Source organism: Solanum dulcamara, chromosome 3 (assembly GCF_947179165.1).
Source record: "Solanum dulcamara chromosome 3, daSolDulc1.2, whole genome shotgun sequence".
Taxonomy (NCBI): domain Eukaryota; kingdom Viridiplantae; phylum Streptophyta; class Magnoliopsida; order Solanales; family Solanaceae; genus Solanum; species Solanum dulcamara.
In genome coordinates this window covers 50,067,433-50,088,776 of record NC_077239.1, presented here as the reverse complement: position 1 = coordinate 50,088,776, position 21,344 = coordinate 50,067,433, and the positions used below count along the sequence as shown (strand labels likewise).

General features: G+C 34.3%; 1 protein-coding gene across 1 annotated transcript; it reads right to left on the bottom strand.

Annotated features, from left to right (window-relative positions):
* Window positions 1-9,610: 9,610 nt before the first annotated feature.
* Window positions 9,611-19,691, bottom strand: LOC129882585 (uncharacterized). The gene is made up of 9 exons (XM_055956961.1): window positions 19,473-19,691; window positions 19,294-19,381; window positions 17,871-17,950; window positions 16,106-16,208; window positions 15,857-16,013; window positions 14,892-15,020; window positions 14,623-14,709; window positions 11,811-11,855; window positions 9,611-10,086 (listed from the first exon to the last, which is right to left on the bottom strand). The coding sequence occupies exons 1-9, from the start codon at window positions 19,564-19,566 to the stop codon at window positions 9,937-9,939; spliced, it is 933 nt and encodes a 310-aa protein (XP_055812936.1). The 5' UTR covers window positions 19,567-19,691; the 3' UTR covers window positions 9,611-9,936.
* Between the last annotated feature and the right edge of the window lie 1,653 nt (window positions 19,692-21,344).

Sequence of the window (21,344 nt, the reverse complement as noted above, 5' to 3'; positions counted from 1 at the left end):
ACGCGACTTCGATTTAGCTACTATGACTTTAATTTAGCTTGTCTTTAATGTCAAGCATCCTTGTGAAATTTTTCCACTTCCAGCATCATTTAATACATGTAATATACCTCATAACATCATCATAAACTCCAGTTCGAAAGAGAAACTCTTACCTTGCCCGTAACTCGTCAACCTCGTTGAAACTTGCCTCAGAAGTTTCTTTAGCGCGCCTAAAACTTCTTGGCTGTTTGGTAACATTTTGGGCTACTTTAAACCATAAATTTTCATTAATAACACCTTCATAACATCGTGGTGCACCTTAGATAATTAATTCACTGAACGAAATTGAAAGCTTACCTTTTTTCCCCTCAAATCCAAAACTCTCTCTAGCTTGAGGGTTTCTCTCCTCTTCTTCTCTTTTCTAGAATATTTGGATGAAGTAATAACTTAAGGGATAAGGATGACTAAAACTCATCAATATATATATATATAGGCTACTTTAAGGGGGACACATGTCATCCCCTAAGTGGTGACACATGTCAAGCCCTCATTGGGCCAACACACCCCTTTCCTCCAATCACAGGCTGCCACGTGGCATGTGGGGGTCCACCACCCTTGCTCCAGCTGCTTCCATGTGGCACTCCCTCAGCTGCCACATGGTACTCTCTTTTCCTCCTCGTGGGTTCGTAATCTCGTCTTACTTTATGAACCTACGTAATCCTTGCTACGTAAGCTTGGTATGTACTCAAGTAGCTTAAGTATGTAAGATTTCCAAGTTGGTAGCTTACATAAATAAGTCGAGTCCTACGACTCATTATTTGGTCTCCAACTTCTTCTGGATTCTTATAACTCTATTTTCAATCTTCTCTACTATGAGGTATCGCATTCCCTTTTCCTTATAGTTGTTTGGTAGCGTTATAGATTATCCGGCTCACATGGTAACTCTTAAGAGTTTAAGAGTTCTTAAGAAACTTTAAGAACCTTAAAAAACTTAAGAGGCTTACGATCCTTACAAGAACATAAGAGCCTTTCAGGAGACTTAAGAGCGCGTTCAAAGGTACAAAAGTACGGGGTGTAACATTTAATATGAACGATGTCTTCATTGATCCAAAACATTAACGTCAGAGGTACGACACAATTTTGTGGCAGTATGACACATCAAAGATCAATGATTGTGCAGCTAGCGAGAGGGAAATTACTGAAACTGTTTTTGCTAAATTCGGTGGACCACGAACACCAAAAGAACATGCTTTGGACACTACCAAGTATCCAACGCCAAAACTAAGGAGACCTGCTCCCAGATAAAAGATGGACTCATACGGTTGCTTTTGTATCCTAGTATTAGTGTGTTCTATCTAACAAAACAACAACACAATATTTTTTGAATTATTTAATTTTTATTCAAAACACTGATTATATTGTTTATGCACATGATTCGTGGAAGTGTCTTTGCTGATTTACAACATATTGCTCCTAAATTAATACAAACTAATTTTTTGTTATAAGATTTATAATTATGATATTGGTATGAATTTTATATAACTTGATCATTTTTCAACATGAACCCCTTTTATATGGTTACTATTTTTGGATATGAAATATGTATATTTGGAATATATACACCTGCAAAAATAATTAAACAAAATAATAAGTAATCTACATATTCTCACACACATTATTTATTACTCAGCGTTTAAGCTAAGTAGTAATTTGTATTATTGAATACTTATTAACATCCAATCATTGGTATGTGTATGATCATGATGTGAAATTTGTATACTTCTATACCTTTTAAACATCATTATTTCTACATATTCTTATCTTTGGCATAAAATTGATAAATTTTGAATATTTTTCAACACTTTCCATATTTAACACGTGTGGGTTAATAGGATTTATATTTTCAAACTATTTTAACCACTTGTACATACTAAATTCGTCACAAATTTCATACAGTAGTATATAACCACATCTACATTTCAAATTCAAACAAATTTAATACAAAAAACAGTATATTATGGACATAACTAAATATATATAAAATTTAAAATTTGTATACTTTGAATACTTATTAATACTCAAACATTGGTTCGTGTATGATAATGATCTGAAATTTGTATACTTTGACCCCTTTATACTATCATTATTTTATACACATTATTATGTTTTAAAAACTGATTACAATCTTGATATGAATTTTGTATATTTTTGAATACTTTTTCAACACTGATCAGTCTAACACATGTATAGTCCAAATTCTTATCAATATCATACAAAAAAAAAAGTATATTCCAGTTAAAAATAAATACATATAAAGTTTGAATTTATTACACAAAAAAAACTACAAAACATAATAATAACATTTGTTTTTCACTAACTAAACAAAATAAAAATACAAATTCAATCTAATTAGCATGAGGATATTCTAAGCAAGTCTTTCGATTGTGACCTTTCCAATGACACGTGCTACAAGTAACTTTAGATCTCTTAAATTTGATATCAGTAAATCCCTTCCAGCGTAAACTAGGTGGCTTTCTTACTACTTTTTAAAATTCAGGTAGCATCAATTTAGGTTCTACAACATAACTGGGTATATCCCACTTACTCTTGCACGGAAGAGGCTCAGCCGGACTTGCATATGCATTTGATAATTTTTATTATTGTAATACGGAAAGCAATAATCCTCTCCGTGCAGACTTCTGTACCTAATAACACCCACATCATTGTGTATGCAAATGGGTGGACAACGTTCATGTAATGACCTTGAGGGTGATTTTTGAAAATTTGTACAAAACACGCATGAACAGTAACACACGTGAACAATAACTTTTTGGGCAGAAAATGCCCCTTTCTTCCCATTTCAATATTTTTCATCATTTGTTTGAGTTCTTGAACTCCTTGAGGTGATTTGAGAAGAGATTTTCGAGGCAAAGTGTTGGGTAAGTGATTTTTGACCTAAAACCTTCCTTTTTCATTAAGTTTTTGACGATTTTAACTCTTAAATTTTAGTTTCAAACCCCAAAAATCTTTGTTTCTTCCGTAATCCGAATTTAAGGAAAATTATGATTTCCAACTCGTTTTTGAGCTCTATTTTATGGGTTTTTCAACCATGAGTTCCTTATTACCAATAGAATGGGATTGTTCAATAAATTTCTAGATTTGACCCTTTTCGAAAATAGTTAATAGTTGGACCATTTTACCCCCGGTTCCGAAACCTATCAATATGGGTGTCATTGGACTTCTTGTGACGTGTATGTTTCATTGTTGATAGTGGGTTACCATTCCGGGCGCTGAATTCGAGAGTTGCTTGTCCGGTGGAGGTAATCGAGTGCGGTTTCGGCAATTGAGGTAGGTTTGGCTATCTTTCTTTGAGATTGAGATGGGATAATTAGTCATTCATATGTTATAGACTTTGGGATGGGGTTGTAGTATGAGTTGAGAATGTTATATATATTGTGATGCCCGTGTGGAGGCTTATTTATTAATGTGTTGCCGTGACGGGGTTTATTTATATTACATAGCCCGTGTGAGAGCCTTATTTGCTATCTTATTTGCTTTGAGAGCATGTGAATTGTGATTTGCCTAAGAGAGAGGCTTGAGTATATTATTTGACTTGTGATGCCGCCTAAGAGATTGAGTTGGGAGTTTTGAGCATACTTGAGTATTGAAATATTATTGAGAAAGGGGTGAATATTTAAAAGAAAGTGTTTCCTTCCCATTACTATTTATTGAGGGTGAATATCATGTGTAGGTTAAGTTTTGAGAACTTTGAACCTTATACCACATATGAGTTGATTATTACTTCCATGCATATGTGTTTTGATGCATTCATCCTCATTCATCATATCATGAAACATGGAAAGTTGAGAAATATGGAAATTCTTTTTGAGAAAGAAAATGAAACACCTTTAAACCTTTGTATCTTGAGTCCCTGACCGAGGCAGTTTTCCGGCAGGGTAGTGGATGCATTGTGATCCCAACCTTTGTATCTTGAGTCCTTGACCGAGGCAGTTTTCCGGCAGGGTAGTGGATGCATTATGATCCTAACCTTTGTATCTTGAGTCCCTGACCGAGGCAGTTTTCCAGCAGGGTAGTGGATGCATTGTGATCCCTTGACCACGAGGAGGTGGCAAGGATAATGAGATATTGTGATTGAGGTATATGGTCTGCGAGACCCCCATGGGTCCTGCTTGGTAGCACAGCTCGGCAGGTGTATACGACAGGCTGTGCGACAGTCTTGATTCCACCGTACCACCACATCATTGCATCATCATATTGCATTGCATTGCATTGATATTTGTGCTGCTTGAATTATTTGATTAATTATGATTATGAGTTGTTATTATGAGTTTACTTTACTCGTGCCACTATATATATAAAATGGCGGCACCGATGCCGAAGTGAGACTTTTCTATATGCAGGTGAAAGCGTTCCTTAGTTTATTTCATAGGTTTGATTAATTCCTTATACTCAGTCAGCTAAAACCTACTGAGTACATGTGAATTGTACTCACCCCTACTTCTGTGTCCCTTTTTGATGCAGTTACTAGTCGGGGTACCCCACGTGGCAGTTAATATTCTAGCGGATTGTGTATTCTCAGATTAGTGGTGAGGTCCCAGAATTCGGATCGTCACTAGTCTATCTTTATTTTTCAGTCTTTTGTATCATTCAGAGACTTATGTTGTATCTTCAGATTCGAACCTTGTATTAGATGCTCTTTATACTTATGACATCAGGTTTTGGGATAAGTTCTTCATTTTTTCCTTTTTATTTAAATCGTGGCATCACTTTCCCCTTTGAGAGTCTTGTATGAGTTTTATTTTTAGGGTTACACATTAGATTGAGTTTTGAGATGTGTACCATCATGACCTCAGTTTTTGGGTCGTGACAGTTCATTCACAATATACTTAATATCAAGTTTGTTAACAGTCGTGTCTATTCCCAGTTGTGCAACAATTGCATTAACCAGTCCAACAAACAGAGTACTAGACTTGTATATGATGCCCTCCATTTGAAAGCCCACATATTTTCCTGTTTTCGTAATGAAAAAATTCAGTTGACTTATAGAATTATCATAATAATTTTATACAAAGTTCAGACACAATTATGTAAATTCATTATATAATACAAACACAAATCAGGCCACACATATAAAAGATATACAAAATTCATACAATCCAAATTACCACGTACTCACACATGAATTTTTTTTACCGGTTGTATATGAAAAAAGAATTATGCACACTTATTTTCAATCTCGGACATTTTAGACTCGAATCCATCTTAATCCACATACAAGCCATGCCACACATATCCAAATTATATAAATTTTATACAACTATAAATAGACACATACTCACACATGACTTTTTTTTTATAAGCTTTTAAAACAAATAAGACATATCCACATTTCATACAACAGTAAGTACTTATAAAATCATTATACAAAATTCATTCAACATTCATACTTTATTTTATTATTTTCATTCAACTGTACTACACAAAACAACAAACCATTTATAGCCAAACTATACAATCTTCATGCTACTCCTTCAATAACTGATTAATTTGCTTTTACCAACTTTTACAAACAAAAAAATATAACAAAAAATATTAAAATTTAATTTTTAAAATTACAAATTATACAGTTTTCGCACCAAATGAACTTTTTTACATAAACTAATGAATTGTTTTGAAACTATAATAATAAAATTTACACGAAACACAATCGAAAAAAAATACAAAAAAATTGAATAGATAGCCAACTTGAACAATCTCACCTATTACTGTGTTGAACTAATATCGACATTCAACTTTCGTTTTTCATTTGAATATCAACTGAATTTGATTGTAAAACTCACACAAAAAAAAAACGTATGAATTGATAGGAGAGAAGGAGATTAAAGAGTTTCAAAAAATAAAATAAAATAAAATATCATAAATGAATTAATATAACCACATCAACTAATTGAGTAATTTATGCATAGTAAATTCGTTTTACATTACAACAAATCAACTAATTCAGTAATTTAAGGATTTTAATGTTAGAATTGACGAAAATCCCAACTTGTAACTAAATAAAAAGAGTCAATATTTCCATTTTTATTAATTTTATATATTTCGTTTTTAAATTCTTTAGTTAATGCATATTTTTTTCAAACTTGTTAATACTTGATAGATTTTTAATGCTACACTCTTAAATTTAGAATCTATTGTCACAACTCGAAATTTCTTATATTAAAAATGATATTTATAAAATTTTCACGGAGAAATATTCCAATTTTTTTTATTCTTTCCAATGGATTTCCTCATCAATTTTCTATCCAAAGAAAAAAAAAGTTACATCTTTTTTCACTTTAACAAGAAGAAGAACAAGTTCCAATAGGCTATCAACTATTTTGAGAAGGAATTAGCTATCGGAAGAAGAAAACAAAAACTGAACAATTGACATTGACAAATGCTACAAAATACCTAAATTGTCTGGTATATTGGAAGAATCTTCTTGATCTGGATGGGTCATTTTCATTTAGGTAGCAACCGAATATACACGTCCCTCATTACTCCCTCTGTTTTATCTTTGACTTGACCCTCTATCAAAAATACATGTTAAATGAAAGATCTCGATTTTCCATGCTTTTGATTGATTAGACTGTAATATAGTCGACAAACTCTACTGACTTTTTTTGTCAAATAGCCTCAATTTGGTAAAGTTTTTGTCAGCCACTGCACACTTGTGTTCACCAAGGAATATCATAGTGTCGATTTATTTGGACTTTCAGTAAGGATTGGTTCATTGTAAAATTGTAGTTATAGTCTATGGATCTGTTCCAACCAGTAAGTTTTTTATACGCCACTCCACACAACACACTGGTGCAAGCTTTAATTTTCACGTAAAAATATAAAGGAATATGTGCTTCAAAGCCCTAAGTCCCATAGAGTAGTAGAAAAGCATTGGAAGAATGGCATGCCACGGATAGCTTTCACCTAAGAGATCTGTTTGATCTTACTCGCTAACTAGCTCCATGCGAACTGACTATTTTATCAACTCGGAATTATGTTGCGTGTGCAAATAAAATTTCACATTGCTATCAAGGAAAAGAAAAAAAAACTATGTATCCAAGGTGTAGTGCAGGCCTACTCAAGAATTTTAAGACGCCGGGTAGTCTGAAAAATTTATTAAACACAAAACCGATAAACTCAAATGACGTACTAATAATGTGAATGAAATGACACTACTGATCCCTTTTGAGTTTTTACAGCACAAGCTAAGTGATTTTTTTCCTCCTGCAAATTTTGCTCATGTAGGTAGTTGGAATTTACTGGTGGAACAAAGATGCCAACCATGATGCAGAGCTCACAACAGAATATTATAAGTTGGACAATCCATATGGTTATCGAGGCACTATGGTACCTTCAATTTCACTTGCCTTGTGATGATGAATTCAGAACATACAGCTTATGCTAAGTTGGGTCCTCAAGAGTTAGTTCAACAGGTTAGATTAGAAACAGAGTTAAATGTTTTTGTCTACCACTTCAGACTCCAGTGTAGATCTTGGACAAACTATGATTTATAGTCTGTTTGGCCAAGCTTTTGGAACGAGAGAACTTATAACCTCCCAAATTTTGAAAAGCAAGGTGTTTGACAAGCTTTTAGCAGAAAAAAGTATTTCTCAGGAGTAGCAAAAGCTAAGAAAATGTACCTTTTGCCCATATGCATTTTTGAGAAAAATGCACTTAGAAGCACTAGGAATGGCTACGCCGACAACTAAATCCTTCTCAATGCTAGGCCAAATGGTATCTGCTAATTAGTAGCCTCTTAACTTTTCGTGACAAAAATGATGAGGGAACCTGAGGGTCGGTGTTAGAAAAGCCTCGAATTTTTAATTCTTGCGATTGGTGTTTTTTTACAAGATTGCTGTCTTGAATACGAAAAAACCAGCTCCCTTAGGCTAATCACTGGATGAACAACCCAACGAACAAAACCATCCACATGGAATGAGTGCTTGAAGTGAAATTACACCCTGGGATATCATTGAAAATATTTGTATTTTAAATTTTATTTGGAAAGATCTTTTTTATCTTAAGATTTTTGCAAGGTCGTATCGTGGTCTTACATATTTGTAGATTACTTTCTGAGCAATTTCTGCACACCTTTTAATACAACATATATTCTGACTTATTCATTAAGAATGCATTATTTATAATCTAATAGATGCTAAATTTGATAAGCTTCATTATGTATCATCACTTTAAAACAATCTTTATGATATAAGTAAATCAAGAGATAATGATACCATCGGACAATATAATAATATAATTAATCGAAAAGAAAAACGATTCTAACACATATTTTAACCCTCGCACGACCACATTCCCTAGTACAATAGTAAGCAAGCAATGAATTACGGGAGAGAGAGGAGACAAGACATACAAGAGGTGTAATTAAGAAATTTTAAGAGTGATTTTTTTTAATTTTTACATATCGCAATTATTTTTTTAATTTTAAAATAAGAAAAAAAATGTAATTGGAGCTCATGGAGAGCTGCTACATCACATTGTATATTTATATTATAAATAGATATAGATGTTTTCCGATATTGATTTCACAGCTTTAAGTATGCACACACTTAATATTTAAAAGTTTACATTAATTATTCATAGGAACTTTTACTTTATTATTCCTTTTATTAAATTTTTAATATTAGCGGGAGCTTTAGTGCACCGGACTGATTACAAACAATATTGACATATTTTACATCAAAACTAGTACTTCATAAACATGAGAATAGGGTAGAACACTAGTATTGCTATTAGGGTTGTACAGGGCAAACCGATAAACCGCACTAAATCGATAAATCGAAAAAAAATCCGACTAGTGGTTTGGTTTGACTTGGTTTGGTGTTTGAAAAAAAAAACCGACCATTATAGGATTGGTTTGGTTTTAACTAAAAAAAGTCAAACCGAACCCAAACCGACCCGATTATAGATATACTACTTTTAAATTATGTTATACATAAAAATATTTATTAAAATATAATTTATAAATATTTTTTAAAATTTTTTCATAATTTTTGTTTTCTTTCTTATATTTAGATTTGGACTTGAGAAGTCCATCTAAATAATATACAAAAAAAGCTCATCTTATAAAGTTATATTATAAAGTTAAAACTTTAAACAATATTCTGCCTCCATCTTATATGTTGATATTTTGTACTAGAACTCTTTTTAAGAAGCACTGCTCTGTGCTTTTTATTAGATACTATGAAAAACCCGAAAAATTAAAAAAAACCCAAAAAACCCGAGAAAAAATAATATCGAAAAACCCGACTTTTATTAGTTTGGTTTGATTTATAGATTTAATAACCCGACACAAATAATTTGATTTGATTTGTAAAAAATCCAAACCAACCCGGTCCATGTACACCTCTAATTGCTATAAACTGTTTCAGACGGACTAGAGTCACCTTTGTAAAACAGAAGCTGCAGTAGCACTACGTAAACTGGAAAGTCCAATCCCATCCTCCTTTCCTTCTACACTGTCCTCGTACACAAGTGAAAAAAATACCTTATACGGTTTCCTCTTTCCCTTTCAGCGAGTTCAAGAGGTTTAGTAGACTCGAAAGCGGGTAAATTCAGGAAAACGGAAAATGGATATTGATTCTCTGCAAGTGTAGTCATGCTGGTCATTGCTAAAACTTCAACATGTTCATTGTTTATAGTCAGAGAAGAAAGGACCACACTCAAAAGGCCCTCATAAATCTATCTAGCAATCCGACTTCAAAATTATGCATCCATGTCATTGATTGACTCCAAGCCCCTCTACAAGTTGTGCTCTTTAATATTTTTGGTCGGCATCCAGCATGTCCGTACAATATATGTTTTATCCCAAATGTTACAAAGGCTTTCTTTGACTGATGACTGCTCTCATACATGGTTGATTCCAAATGTTAGCAACGTTTACTGTTTCTCAACTTCTTCACTGATGACTGCTCGATTGAAGCAGGCTAGAAACTCTTTATTTCCTTCAGCTCCCTTCAAAGGAGATTCAATCCAACCTTTGCATTGAAATCCATGGTTTTGTACCCCATTTATGATCCTCTCGATCACCTGCACAGCAGTAATAGTAAGCATCTCGTGACAACAGTAGTAAAACGAGGAACTTCTGTTATGAGCAAGAGATGTGACAGTAAAACATTATTTTTCTTCTCAGTTAATTTTTATTGCTAAAGGTCACCAAAAATAGTTTGATGATGGGAAATAGGGATGTGGATGTTGAACAAATAACAATAAAACCAAGTGGGATTCCAGCATCTCCAGATTCCCCCTGAGGAGGTCATCATGAAAATATCAACTTCATCTTACCTCACACAGCCAAAATTTTTGATACCACCTCCGATGGAAAAAATGCTCTAACCCATTAAAAAATGGAAAATCTACTAAAAAGGTTGAGAACTGATAACCAAAATTGACTTCTCCAAGAGTTCAGCCATTTGGCACATCCCGAGCGCAAACAAGCAGACTGACAACATACCTAGTCTATTCCCTGACCCGAAATAGGATATACAATCAAATGGAATGCTGCAATTTGTGTGTAAATCCAGCTCTTTCTTTTGCTGGTTAACCTATCAGTGGTTTTCCCATCCTACCTGAGTTGACAGAAGTTTCTGTTCTCTTTATCGAAATCCTTAATCTAGTCAGAGTTCTCACTTTCTCTCACCTATTGACAGTTAGCATCCATCCGATTCATAGAAAAACTTAAACCAGGTCCAAATGAAAAAATGTCTCGGAGACCTATCCCCCCTTCCTCCTTTATTGTATGCATCCACGAACATGACATTATGGGACTCAACCAAGGAAAGAATAGAATTATGCAAGATACTGGATTGATTACTTCAAGTTGAAATATACGTATCTGTACTCCCTCCATCCCAATGCACGTGATGCATTTGACTGGCAATGGAAATTAAGAAAGAGATTTTTAAAACTTATGGACTAAAACAAGTAATAGATATTTGTGTGGCTACAAATCAACTCATTAAGGGTAAAATAAAAAGTTTAGAATTAAATAATTTCTAAATATAGAAAGGTATCATTCTTTCCGGGACATACTAAAAAGGAAAGTGCATCACACAAATTGGGACAAAGGGAGTACACTATGACTTTACTAACAGATTATTTCATATAAGAAAATAAAATCAGTAGAGCTCTGAATGAAAGTTGAGCAGTCTTACTGACTATTTCCCTCAGATTGACCTACTTATTCAGCCGAGGGGATTCATATTACTATAATCAATTCAAATAATTTATGGTTTGCTTGGTTGGACTAAAAAGGAAGCATGTTTTTGATATACACGAGGATTTGTTTGAAATAGCATCATGTTAAGACAAGACATTAGAAGAATGAATCAACAAGAAAATGAGAGATTGTAACATGTTTAACATTCAAGTAAACAATATGAGCAATGCACCCATGGAATTTTCACAAATTAATGTAGCTACTCGTCTAAATTGTTGTCCAAAAAAAACATTATAGCATGGATTCAAATGTCATTTCTTGCTAAAGGAATTTTTTTTCTCCCATTAACCAAATGTTTTCTTGCATTTTCATACTTTTTTTGACTGATTATAAAAGTTGAATACACTATTAGTTGTTTTCAATAAAGCCCATTGTCTCTCCTCAAAATAGCCAAGATTCTATCATTAAGCAAAAATCTTAATAACCATCTTTTTTTTTCAATAAGAAATAAATCCAAAAAGGTCTTAATAATCAGCTTTTGAGTAGGTTATAAAGCATCAAAAGTAAACAATGAAAAAGCTGGGGAAATGCTTACCTCTTGATGGACCAAGGGATCCCTTACAATTCCACCTCCTCCAACCTAACATGTATATAAAAGTCTCCATCAAAAATACATAATTATCTTGCAAAATCAAGATAACTCTTAAAAACACAATAAAACCCAATGCCTCTAAGAAGCAATACCAATACAAGAGACTTCAGGTAAGTGCAAATGACTGAGCGATCAGTGGACTATCTACAACTATTCATCTGATTGAATCAACAACTATGTTGCTCGGACTCTCCAAAAAAGCTGCCACGCCTGTGTCAGATCCTCCAAAATGCAGTACTTATGGAGGATCCGACAAGCACCCTGTGAGATTTCTAAAGAGTCCAAGCAACATAGATCAACAATAGGCTTGAGATATATATTGACTAAGCCGGTCCCCATACCCTATATTTCCATACATATAATCCTTCACATGCAAAATTAATCACAAAATTAACATAGAGAACATTCTTAAGAGCAGAATAAAAGCCAAGACATCTAGAATCTATATTCGGACAAATGATTAAGCTTCAGTTGATCTGATTGAGGCATTACTTGGCTTAAAAGAACATTGATAAGCTGATGTTTATACCCTATATTTCTGTATGCAGAATCCTTCACACCCACACACATACAAGAGTACCATCTCAAGAAGCTCATATAATTGTATTTTCTAGGAGGTGACTAAACTCAATTTAAGACCACTGAAAAAACTTCAATTATGATGAACTAAGTTGCTCGGACTCGGGTGCGGGTGTCCGAGATGGATGCGAATCCGAGAGTCGGATTCGGAAAATCTAAATTTTAAGATTCGGAAATACGAATCCGAGTATGGATACGGGTGCGGGAATTCGGCTAAAAATATTCAATATTATAAAAATATACTTATAAAGATAAAGATATTCTTCCCCTCAAAAAAGAAAAAGAAAGTCATTCAAGACTTTCCACCAACTCTCCTTATAGATTATTGCTACTGCCTACCATAAGTCGGATTACAACCGCTTGAATATTTAGCATCCCTCTATTTGACCTGAAACATGAAGCAACAAATATTGAGCAAGAGGAAAAGTATCTTGATCAAAGTATCTGATGTGGTTTGGACGGATCCCACAAGTATCCTGCACCCGCACCCGCACCTGCACCCGTCTGATGTGGGTTGTCCATGGACTCTTGGTCAAAGTATCCAATGTGGGTTGACCGAATCCCACACGTATCCCGCACCCGTCTCGTGTCGACACGGGTGTGGCAGCAAAAATGAAGAGTCCGCGCAAATTAGATGATGAAACATCAGCAAAATTGGTTCATTTATCAAGTCAAAGTACTCTACCAAGTCTAGTCCACTCAAAATTCCCCCGTTTAGTATATTTGTTGCAGACCGATAAAAATATTACACTTTTTCGATGAGGTCGTCGCCAACTCAACATTGTATCAAAGCAAGCAAAAATCCTACATTGATATCTCACTGCCACCATCAACAAGAATATTTCTCACATGCTTGGTCTAAGAAAAAAAATCAAACCCACATAAAGGGGATGAAGGTCGTCTTGTAGATTTAATATAAATAAATAAAAGTGTCATTTCTCTAATAGATTAAGCTCTTAGATGAAGTCGTCATGCAATTAACCAATGTTAAATGATTGGTCAGCTTAGAAGGGTGACAGAGGGGCGCAGTGAGATATGGAATTACTTAGATAAAAAGCATCTCAGCTTTTATATCCAAGGACACAACATCCAATGTAATGTAAAACATGAAAAAGATGGCCACCAATAAGGTCCATCAGAGGCGTAAAACATGAATTTGTGTGGATACACCAGCCTTAGACTTGATTAATTTCCCTCTCTAAGCAAGCGAATAAGAGCTTTGAGATTCAAAATGTTGGTAAGAAGTAACACTTCTACTTATTTACTAGTCTGTAGGTACGCACGCTGCACATGTACTCTTTATTAATGAATACAAATTTTTTAAAAATCATATAAATATTATATAGCGAAACATGGTTGAGTTATAAAATAGAAGTTAAAGGAAAAAGTGTAAATATTTGGAATATTGATTCTATGACATAAATATATAACCATTTCTTGTCTCTCTGGGTACAAGTTTTGCTTTTTCATGGAACGAGAAGCACATATTGCTTAATTACTATAGAAAACTGTATGCTTCAGTTGTTTGTGAAGGCAATTAGAAGAATGTGGCACCTGTAAATTTCTCTGTGATTTTTTGGCAAGAAGGAGCTTATTGGCTTTGGCTTACAACATTTTTTGAAGGACATAATTATATTGCATAGTCCAAATAAGGAAAGGAATTACATGAGAAAAGTTTTAAATTTTGTTAAAGGTTGTTGCTCGGACTTTTCAAAAATGTTGACGGGTGCGCATTGGATACTCCAAAAGTAGTGCATTGTTGGAGAATCTAACATGGGTGCAGCAACATTTTTGGAGAATTTGAGCAACATAGGTTAAAGGCCTAAATGTTAGGGCTTCCTACATTACTCAAATATGGAAATATTTAGTAAGCAAAATTTTAGTTGATTAACTACATGACAATTTTGCTCAATGTAAAATGACATTAAGTGGAAAATCGACCTTTTTTTAACACTAGATTTAAGGGGGAAACAATTTCCCCCCAAATAAGCACAATTGTTTGTACTTGCAATTTTATCCAACACAGACAACATTTACGAAGGGTAAAAGAGCCGATTAACATTTCACATAGGGGTTTCGTGCTTTTATTATTGTATATAGATATTTGGTCTGAGGGTCATTTCTCAAGGCATACTAAAGCTTTACAAATGCAGGCAGGATCTCTGAAAATGCTTACCTGAGATCTCCGAGCCTCAAACTGAGGTTTAATCAGAGTCACTAAAGTAGCTTCCTCCTTCATTAAATTGACAACTGCAGGCATCACCTGGATAGACAATGAACTTTTGAGTATTACGAGGTAATGATGAAGACCATCTAGGTAAGAAATGTTGCTGATAAACCATATACTAAAATGGAACAGCCTAGTTTTCTATGCTAAATCATTAATGTAGGAAACTACATTAAAACAATTACATTGGTAGGCATTTTCAAGAAGAAAAAGCTTACCAGAAGTATCGAAATAAAGGAGAGGTCCAAAGTTACTAAGTCGACCTTTTGCGGGAGTTCAGAAAGGTATCTCAAGTTTGTACGCTCGATAACACTTACACGCTCATCTCGACGAATTTTATCTGCCACCTGTGAAGAAATCAGCAAGCCTTTACAAATATAAATAACCAAATGATCAGCAATTTAAAGATGATCCAGGACTGCTTGTCCACTAATTAATCTCTAAGAAGATGTTATTTAACAGCCAAAAGTAGAAGGAACTCATCATTCAGGATTTTTTAAATTGTTGAACTTAAATTCAAAGCACAATGGAAGTTTTTCAAACCGACAGTACATTCATACATTCGAATGGTTTCTTGCTCAATGCTCTACAATTTAGTGTGTAAAATTTTTCTTTATGGGCCATCACTGCCACTAGTATACTTTCCAAAAAGAGATCAGAAAATTGATTCTTCAAAACATTAACCATTGCTGCCTTATTCCACCTGCACCGCTATTTTATGCTAGAAGTACTTTCAGGTTACAATTTCGAGCAGCTATAACTCAGCTTTGCTTCATACAGAAAACTACTTTTACTTATGATTTTTTAATAATGGTGGTGTCCATAACTATTCATTTATGATTCGTATCTTTGTGATTTAATTTTTTTATAAGAAGTTTTATGGGTCTTACAATTTTTCCCTCCTTTTCTAACTTGCACATTGCACTAGAATTTTGGCAATGCATTTGGAGACAACGTTCATTTTCTCCTCTATCTTTTCACAAATAAAATGATACTCGCTAGAGCTTCTCCAAGCCTCCAACAAGCATGGCACCATGTAATATTCAACGTCCTTTCCATATTGTCTTCAGACATCTCAAATTGGATGACTCAGGACCTTAACTTGTGTAATTGAAACCAGTAAAAGAAAATTCAAAAAAGTAGAAGCTTAATGAGCATCAGCTTTTAAGTCTGGTGATGTTACCTGTCCATATCCTACATCAACTCCATAGACGAATGAAGCACCATACTGAAGTAAACAATCAGTAAATCCTCCAGTAGACAAGCCTGAATCAAGAGCTACTTTTCCTGCGACATCAATCCCCAGGTTTTCAATCACAGCCTCCAGTTTATGTCCGCCTCTGAGTAAGCATCAACAAGCAAGTCAAAGAGCTTCTGATCTCTGCGAAGTATGTCAAAAATAAAAATATAGGCTCAGTGGAGGAATATTCACCTGCATACATATTTTGGAATTTCAGCCATGATCTCCACAACAGCTTTATCAGGGATTTGAGTCCCTGCTTTGGTAACGACTTTTCCGTCCACAAACACTTTGCCTAAGCTAGAAAATTGTTGGGAGTTAGGGAGATGGAGGCAGAGTGACAAAAGCAAACCAACAGCTAGTTAGGATATATCAACTTGAAAGCAAAGTTTAAGCAAAGAAGTAACAATAAGTTGTCAGTCCGACATAAAATAGGAATTCATAAATACTGTAAGATGATTTGGAAATTTTTTTGAAGTTGGAGATTAATGAGCCCGAAGAGGAGCTTTCTGCGTGAGGTTGAGATACAAGACAAAAGATTAAGAGAAACTAAAGTGTTGGAAAAAGAAATCAGTAAGTCCTACATTGGTTGAAGAAATGGATTGTGGCCTCCTCTTGGACAATTTTTCCTTCGTGAGCTAACTTTTGAGGCTGGGTTAGGCTCAAGTCCATTTACTAACATGGTACTAGAGCAAACAAAGGTTCATGCTTCGAGTCTCAAGACCACCCATTATCACAAAGAATGTCCACATACTTGGTTAATGAAAAAGATTTAGGCCTGCACTTGAGGGGGCATATTAAAGACATAATTATTTATATAAAAGTGTGCTCTCACTAACCGCTTAAAGTTTTAGGTAAGAGCACACTCCTATTTACAAATAGTAAGTCTATAATGATAAAATTTTTCATGCTTTCTTCCGTGTCATATTTCTCACATGATGTCAAAGCCAGTTCCACCGATCCTTTGTCCTTGTTATTATATTTCTCAATGTTGGCCCCCATGTTATGTTGCCCACGCTCCAATTGTCTTGAGTGAGCCGGGAAATGTTATGTCCCACATTGGATGAGGAAATGGCTTTGATGATCTAGTTTTTGGGGTTTAGTTAGGCCTAACTTCCATTTCTTCAAAGAAATAAAGGCATACTATTCAATGAGACCACTTGACATAGATGAATTAAAATTGACATCAGAAAATAAATAATTAAGAATTGATATATCTGTTATAGTATTATATTTCTTGAAAAATTGCCTCTGAAATTCAATGTCTACACTACTAGAGTGATGATATCCTTTTTAATGATAGCTAGACTATTGTTATACAGCCTCTACTCAAGAAATGCCATTCTACCTTGTAACTCATTCCACAGAGAATTAACATTCTAACTCTAAACAGGTCAAACCAAATTATAAGAACATTGACAGGAAGTCTCTTTACTCTGCAATGAGAAGAATGAAAATCAGGTTTGAATACCAAAAGCTCAAGGTTTGAGCAATCCAGATGTTCTACTTATCATATAGGAAGCATTCCAGGCACCGACAGAATTGATAGAAATCTGTTAGAAAATTATATTTATTGAAACATAGCATGTAGATCTGTTAGAGAATTATATATCTTGAAACATTGCATCCAGAAAATTTTAGTGACTATTTTACTAGTGTGATGATGTCCTTTCTAATGATAGCTGGACTATTTTTACAGACTCTACTCAAATAATGTTATTCTACCTTGTAACTCTTCCATCAAGAATAACATTCTAACTTTAGACAGCTCAAACAAATTATAAGAACATAGACGAGAAGTCTCTTTACTCTGCAACAAGAAATGCAAAAAACAGGTTTGATTACCAAAAGCTAAATAATACTGAGCAATCCAGATGTTCTACTTATCATATCGGGACTCAGCAGCAATCAAGACATTAAAAGAAGGTATCAAATAGACTTGATGAATATCAACTACCTTGAAGGATCCATGACTGTATAAATGTCCGGCTGTATTGCTGAAACCTCTCCAGACACAATTCATCCAGTCTCCTTTTCCTAATGAATCATACGAACACTTAATCAATATGATTGTAGGAAAGGGACCGCAAGTTATCAAGAAATTACATACAAAAAGAGCTTTGAACTCTATTTGAGGAACATTAATACAAGCTTCGATATAGTGAAACAGCTAATTAAGCAGCTAAAAGTGTAACATTCCCAGACAGAAGAAAGGACATGTTTTGTAAGAGCCTCTAAAAAGGAAATGAAGCTCTATTGATGATGCTCATGTGAGCTTAATTTACCTCTGTGGGGAGGAAAACTTGCAGGCCTCCAGGATTGACAGGTTTTTGGTGTCTACAGCATGGTGGTGGTTATGGTGGGCCTGAAGAAGGGTATAGGTAGGTAGAAGAGGTATCCGGAGAGGTGATTTGACAGGACATGGCACACCTGGTAGTCGTGCGCTGTCTAGTTTTCCTTATCAGTAATACTATTATTTTTTTCTCCTACTGTCTAAGACTTCACTTTTATTATCACCTGTTGTTTTCTTTCCTCCAGTTCTCCTATTGATTGTTGCTGCTACTGGTAATCCTTACTGGATTTTATTTTCCTACTTGTTTGATATGCTTTACTTGAGCCAGTGGTCTATCGAAAATAGCCTCTCTACCCATATAGGGTAGGGTTAAGGCTGCATACAATCCACCCTCCACAAACCCTACTTGCGGGATTTCACAGGTATGTTGTTGTTGAATTATTGTGTTCAATAGTATGAATGCAGTCATGAGATCAACATAGTATAATGTACTTAAAGTTGCATATCAAGAATGACATTTGCTAGTACATATGTGCACAAGAGTGTATTTTAAGTATGTGTAAACGAGGAAGGTTCTTGTATCCATATACATGTCTAACCAAATTTACAGCTTAAGTGAGTGTTTACTAAATTTTATAGTGTCTACAAATCTCATTTGTCATGTGCGACATTTACATAATGCTATGTTGTCCACGAAACAACATTTTTACAATTGAACATAGCAAATCACATCTCTAATATAAAAATACATTTGGCAAATGAGACTAAAGTACAATAATGCACTGCAAAGAGTATGAGAATTGTGCAATTGAATGGTTGAAGAGACATCTAATTAACACAAGTTGTGGCACGTGTTATGTAAAAACATTCTATTAAACGCCTTTAGTACAATTTCTCTCACATGCCAGTTAAGGAATAGCATCTACACAAAATACTAAAACACAAGTGCATCTACTAAATCACGATTACAAGCTAATGTTTTCGGATGTTTTTTTTGAAGTTGCACAGTTGTGGAAGTTCCAGCGAATACACATTTGGGTCGAAGAATATATTGATATGATACTAGGAAGCAGGAAAGAGAAATTACTTTTTCTTTAATTGACCCTTCTCTTCAGTCACGGAAGCAAAGGTTCTTACAGAAAGATAATTGCGGATTTTGAACTCCAACCATGTCGCTGACCAATACAAGTACAATACTTATTATCATCAGATAAACCCACAATTTTACAACAACACTTTCAACCATTTACAAACTAGAGAAAGTACCAGAGAGCTTTGGACTAGTGTATGTTGATCTGCAGGAGAAAAAGAAGCAATTGCTGGAGCTGTAACACCGAGATATTGGTAGCTTCAGCGCCATTTCTCTGACCTGAGTCTCGGAGGAGGTTAGGGGATTTTGCAACGACTATCTTTTTTTATTGGATTTAGCGGCTCACTGGATACCAGCAGTCTAATAAGATGCTCTCAAGCGCAGAATAGCCGGTCCTTTTTTGTTGTTTTTTCTTTCTACCATTTCAAACTAATAACCTATTTGGACAAGTTTTCTTTCTTTTTTTTCCAAAAAATAAAAAACTTATTTTTAAAAAGTGAAGAATTTGGCTAAGTTTTTTTTAAAAAAAAAAATTAAGTGCTTTTGAAAATAATTGCACAAATATCCACTTTTGATATCATCATTTAATTAATATTCGCTTCATATTTATTTATTTTTTTGCAAGTTTATCCGTTTTGAATAAAAGGTTAGATAATCACAATTGAAGTTTGATAAATTTAAACATTCGCGTATGAAAGTATGATCTTTTGAAAGTTAAACATCATACTGAAAGTTAAGAGGGGGTGTAGATTGAAATTTTCTTTTGAGTCGACTACTCGAGTATGAGAGTTGACTGACCTGCAAGTTAATATCTCAAGTAATATAGAAAGAACAAAGGTAAAATTAAAAGAGATAGAGATCTTATTCTAATTCGGATCACCAGTGTGGTGCCTAGTTCAGTCTCCTTGGATTACAAAGGTTTTCTTCAGAGCTTTTTGAGATTTCTGATGATACACTAATGAGACTTTAAGATTTTTCTGATATGCAAATCAGACTTTTTGACACGACGCAACCTTTACTCGTATAATCTATGCTAGAGATAGTTCTTTCTCTTTATTGTTACAATTGTAGACTTAGATAAATACAAAGCTTTTTGAAAGATGAAAGAAAATAAAAGTATAAGTTCAAGTGAAGTGCGTAACTATCTAGCTTGACAAGGAGGACTTTATATATGGCTTTTGTGAGGTAGCCATATTAGCTCTATAAAGGAAAATCCAAGAATTAAGGATTTGTAATGTTTCCTTGATTGAGAATACACATCCATATAAGATATGTTCGTGTAAAATCTTTCTTTGTGAGATATTTTTTTCTTTTTTTTGGATTGATCTCTGCCTTGTATAGAGTATTTTCGCGATTCAGTGAATCTGTGCAATCTTTCCTATGCAGTTCTCTGATTAGCAGCAAATCCGTGCAATCTTCCGTGTGTAATTCTCTGATTAGCACTAGTCTTAATCTAGGATTGCTTGGTATCAATTAGGATTATCGTTGTTTGCTTGATTTCCTTCGGACTGCAGCCTAATTAGGCTTTGTCGTTGTTGCTTGATTTCCTCCAGTTTGCAGCTTGTTTGATATCCTCAAGATTACTTGATTCCCTCCAGATTTGATTTGCTTTCTGCTTTCACATTTCTTTTTATTTTTTTATTATAGAGAGCCAACCTTTTCATGTGAGTTGTGTTCCTGCAATACAGAAAAAATCATTATTGAAATATTTCAATTGCTAACAATCTCCCCTTTTTTAATAATGACATTCAACTATGCAAGAGTGATTTTTTAACTTTTCTGTCGTTATGTTGCTCCCCCTGTCTTTATGTTGTTGTCTTTCTTGTATAGCTGTTGAATTTTTCAAGACCTTAGAATCATTCCAAGGGTTCAAAGATACTGAAGATTCACTTATATGGAAGCCCACCAGTAAAGACTCCTTTTAAGATGCTATGCTTTTCTTGGCTAGTAGCAAGAAATGCTTGCCTCACACAGGATAAACTTCAAAGATTCAAAGAAGGGGATTTAAATACATTTTAGATGCTTTTTGTGCGGAGCTGCTAGGAAAA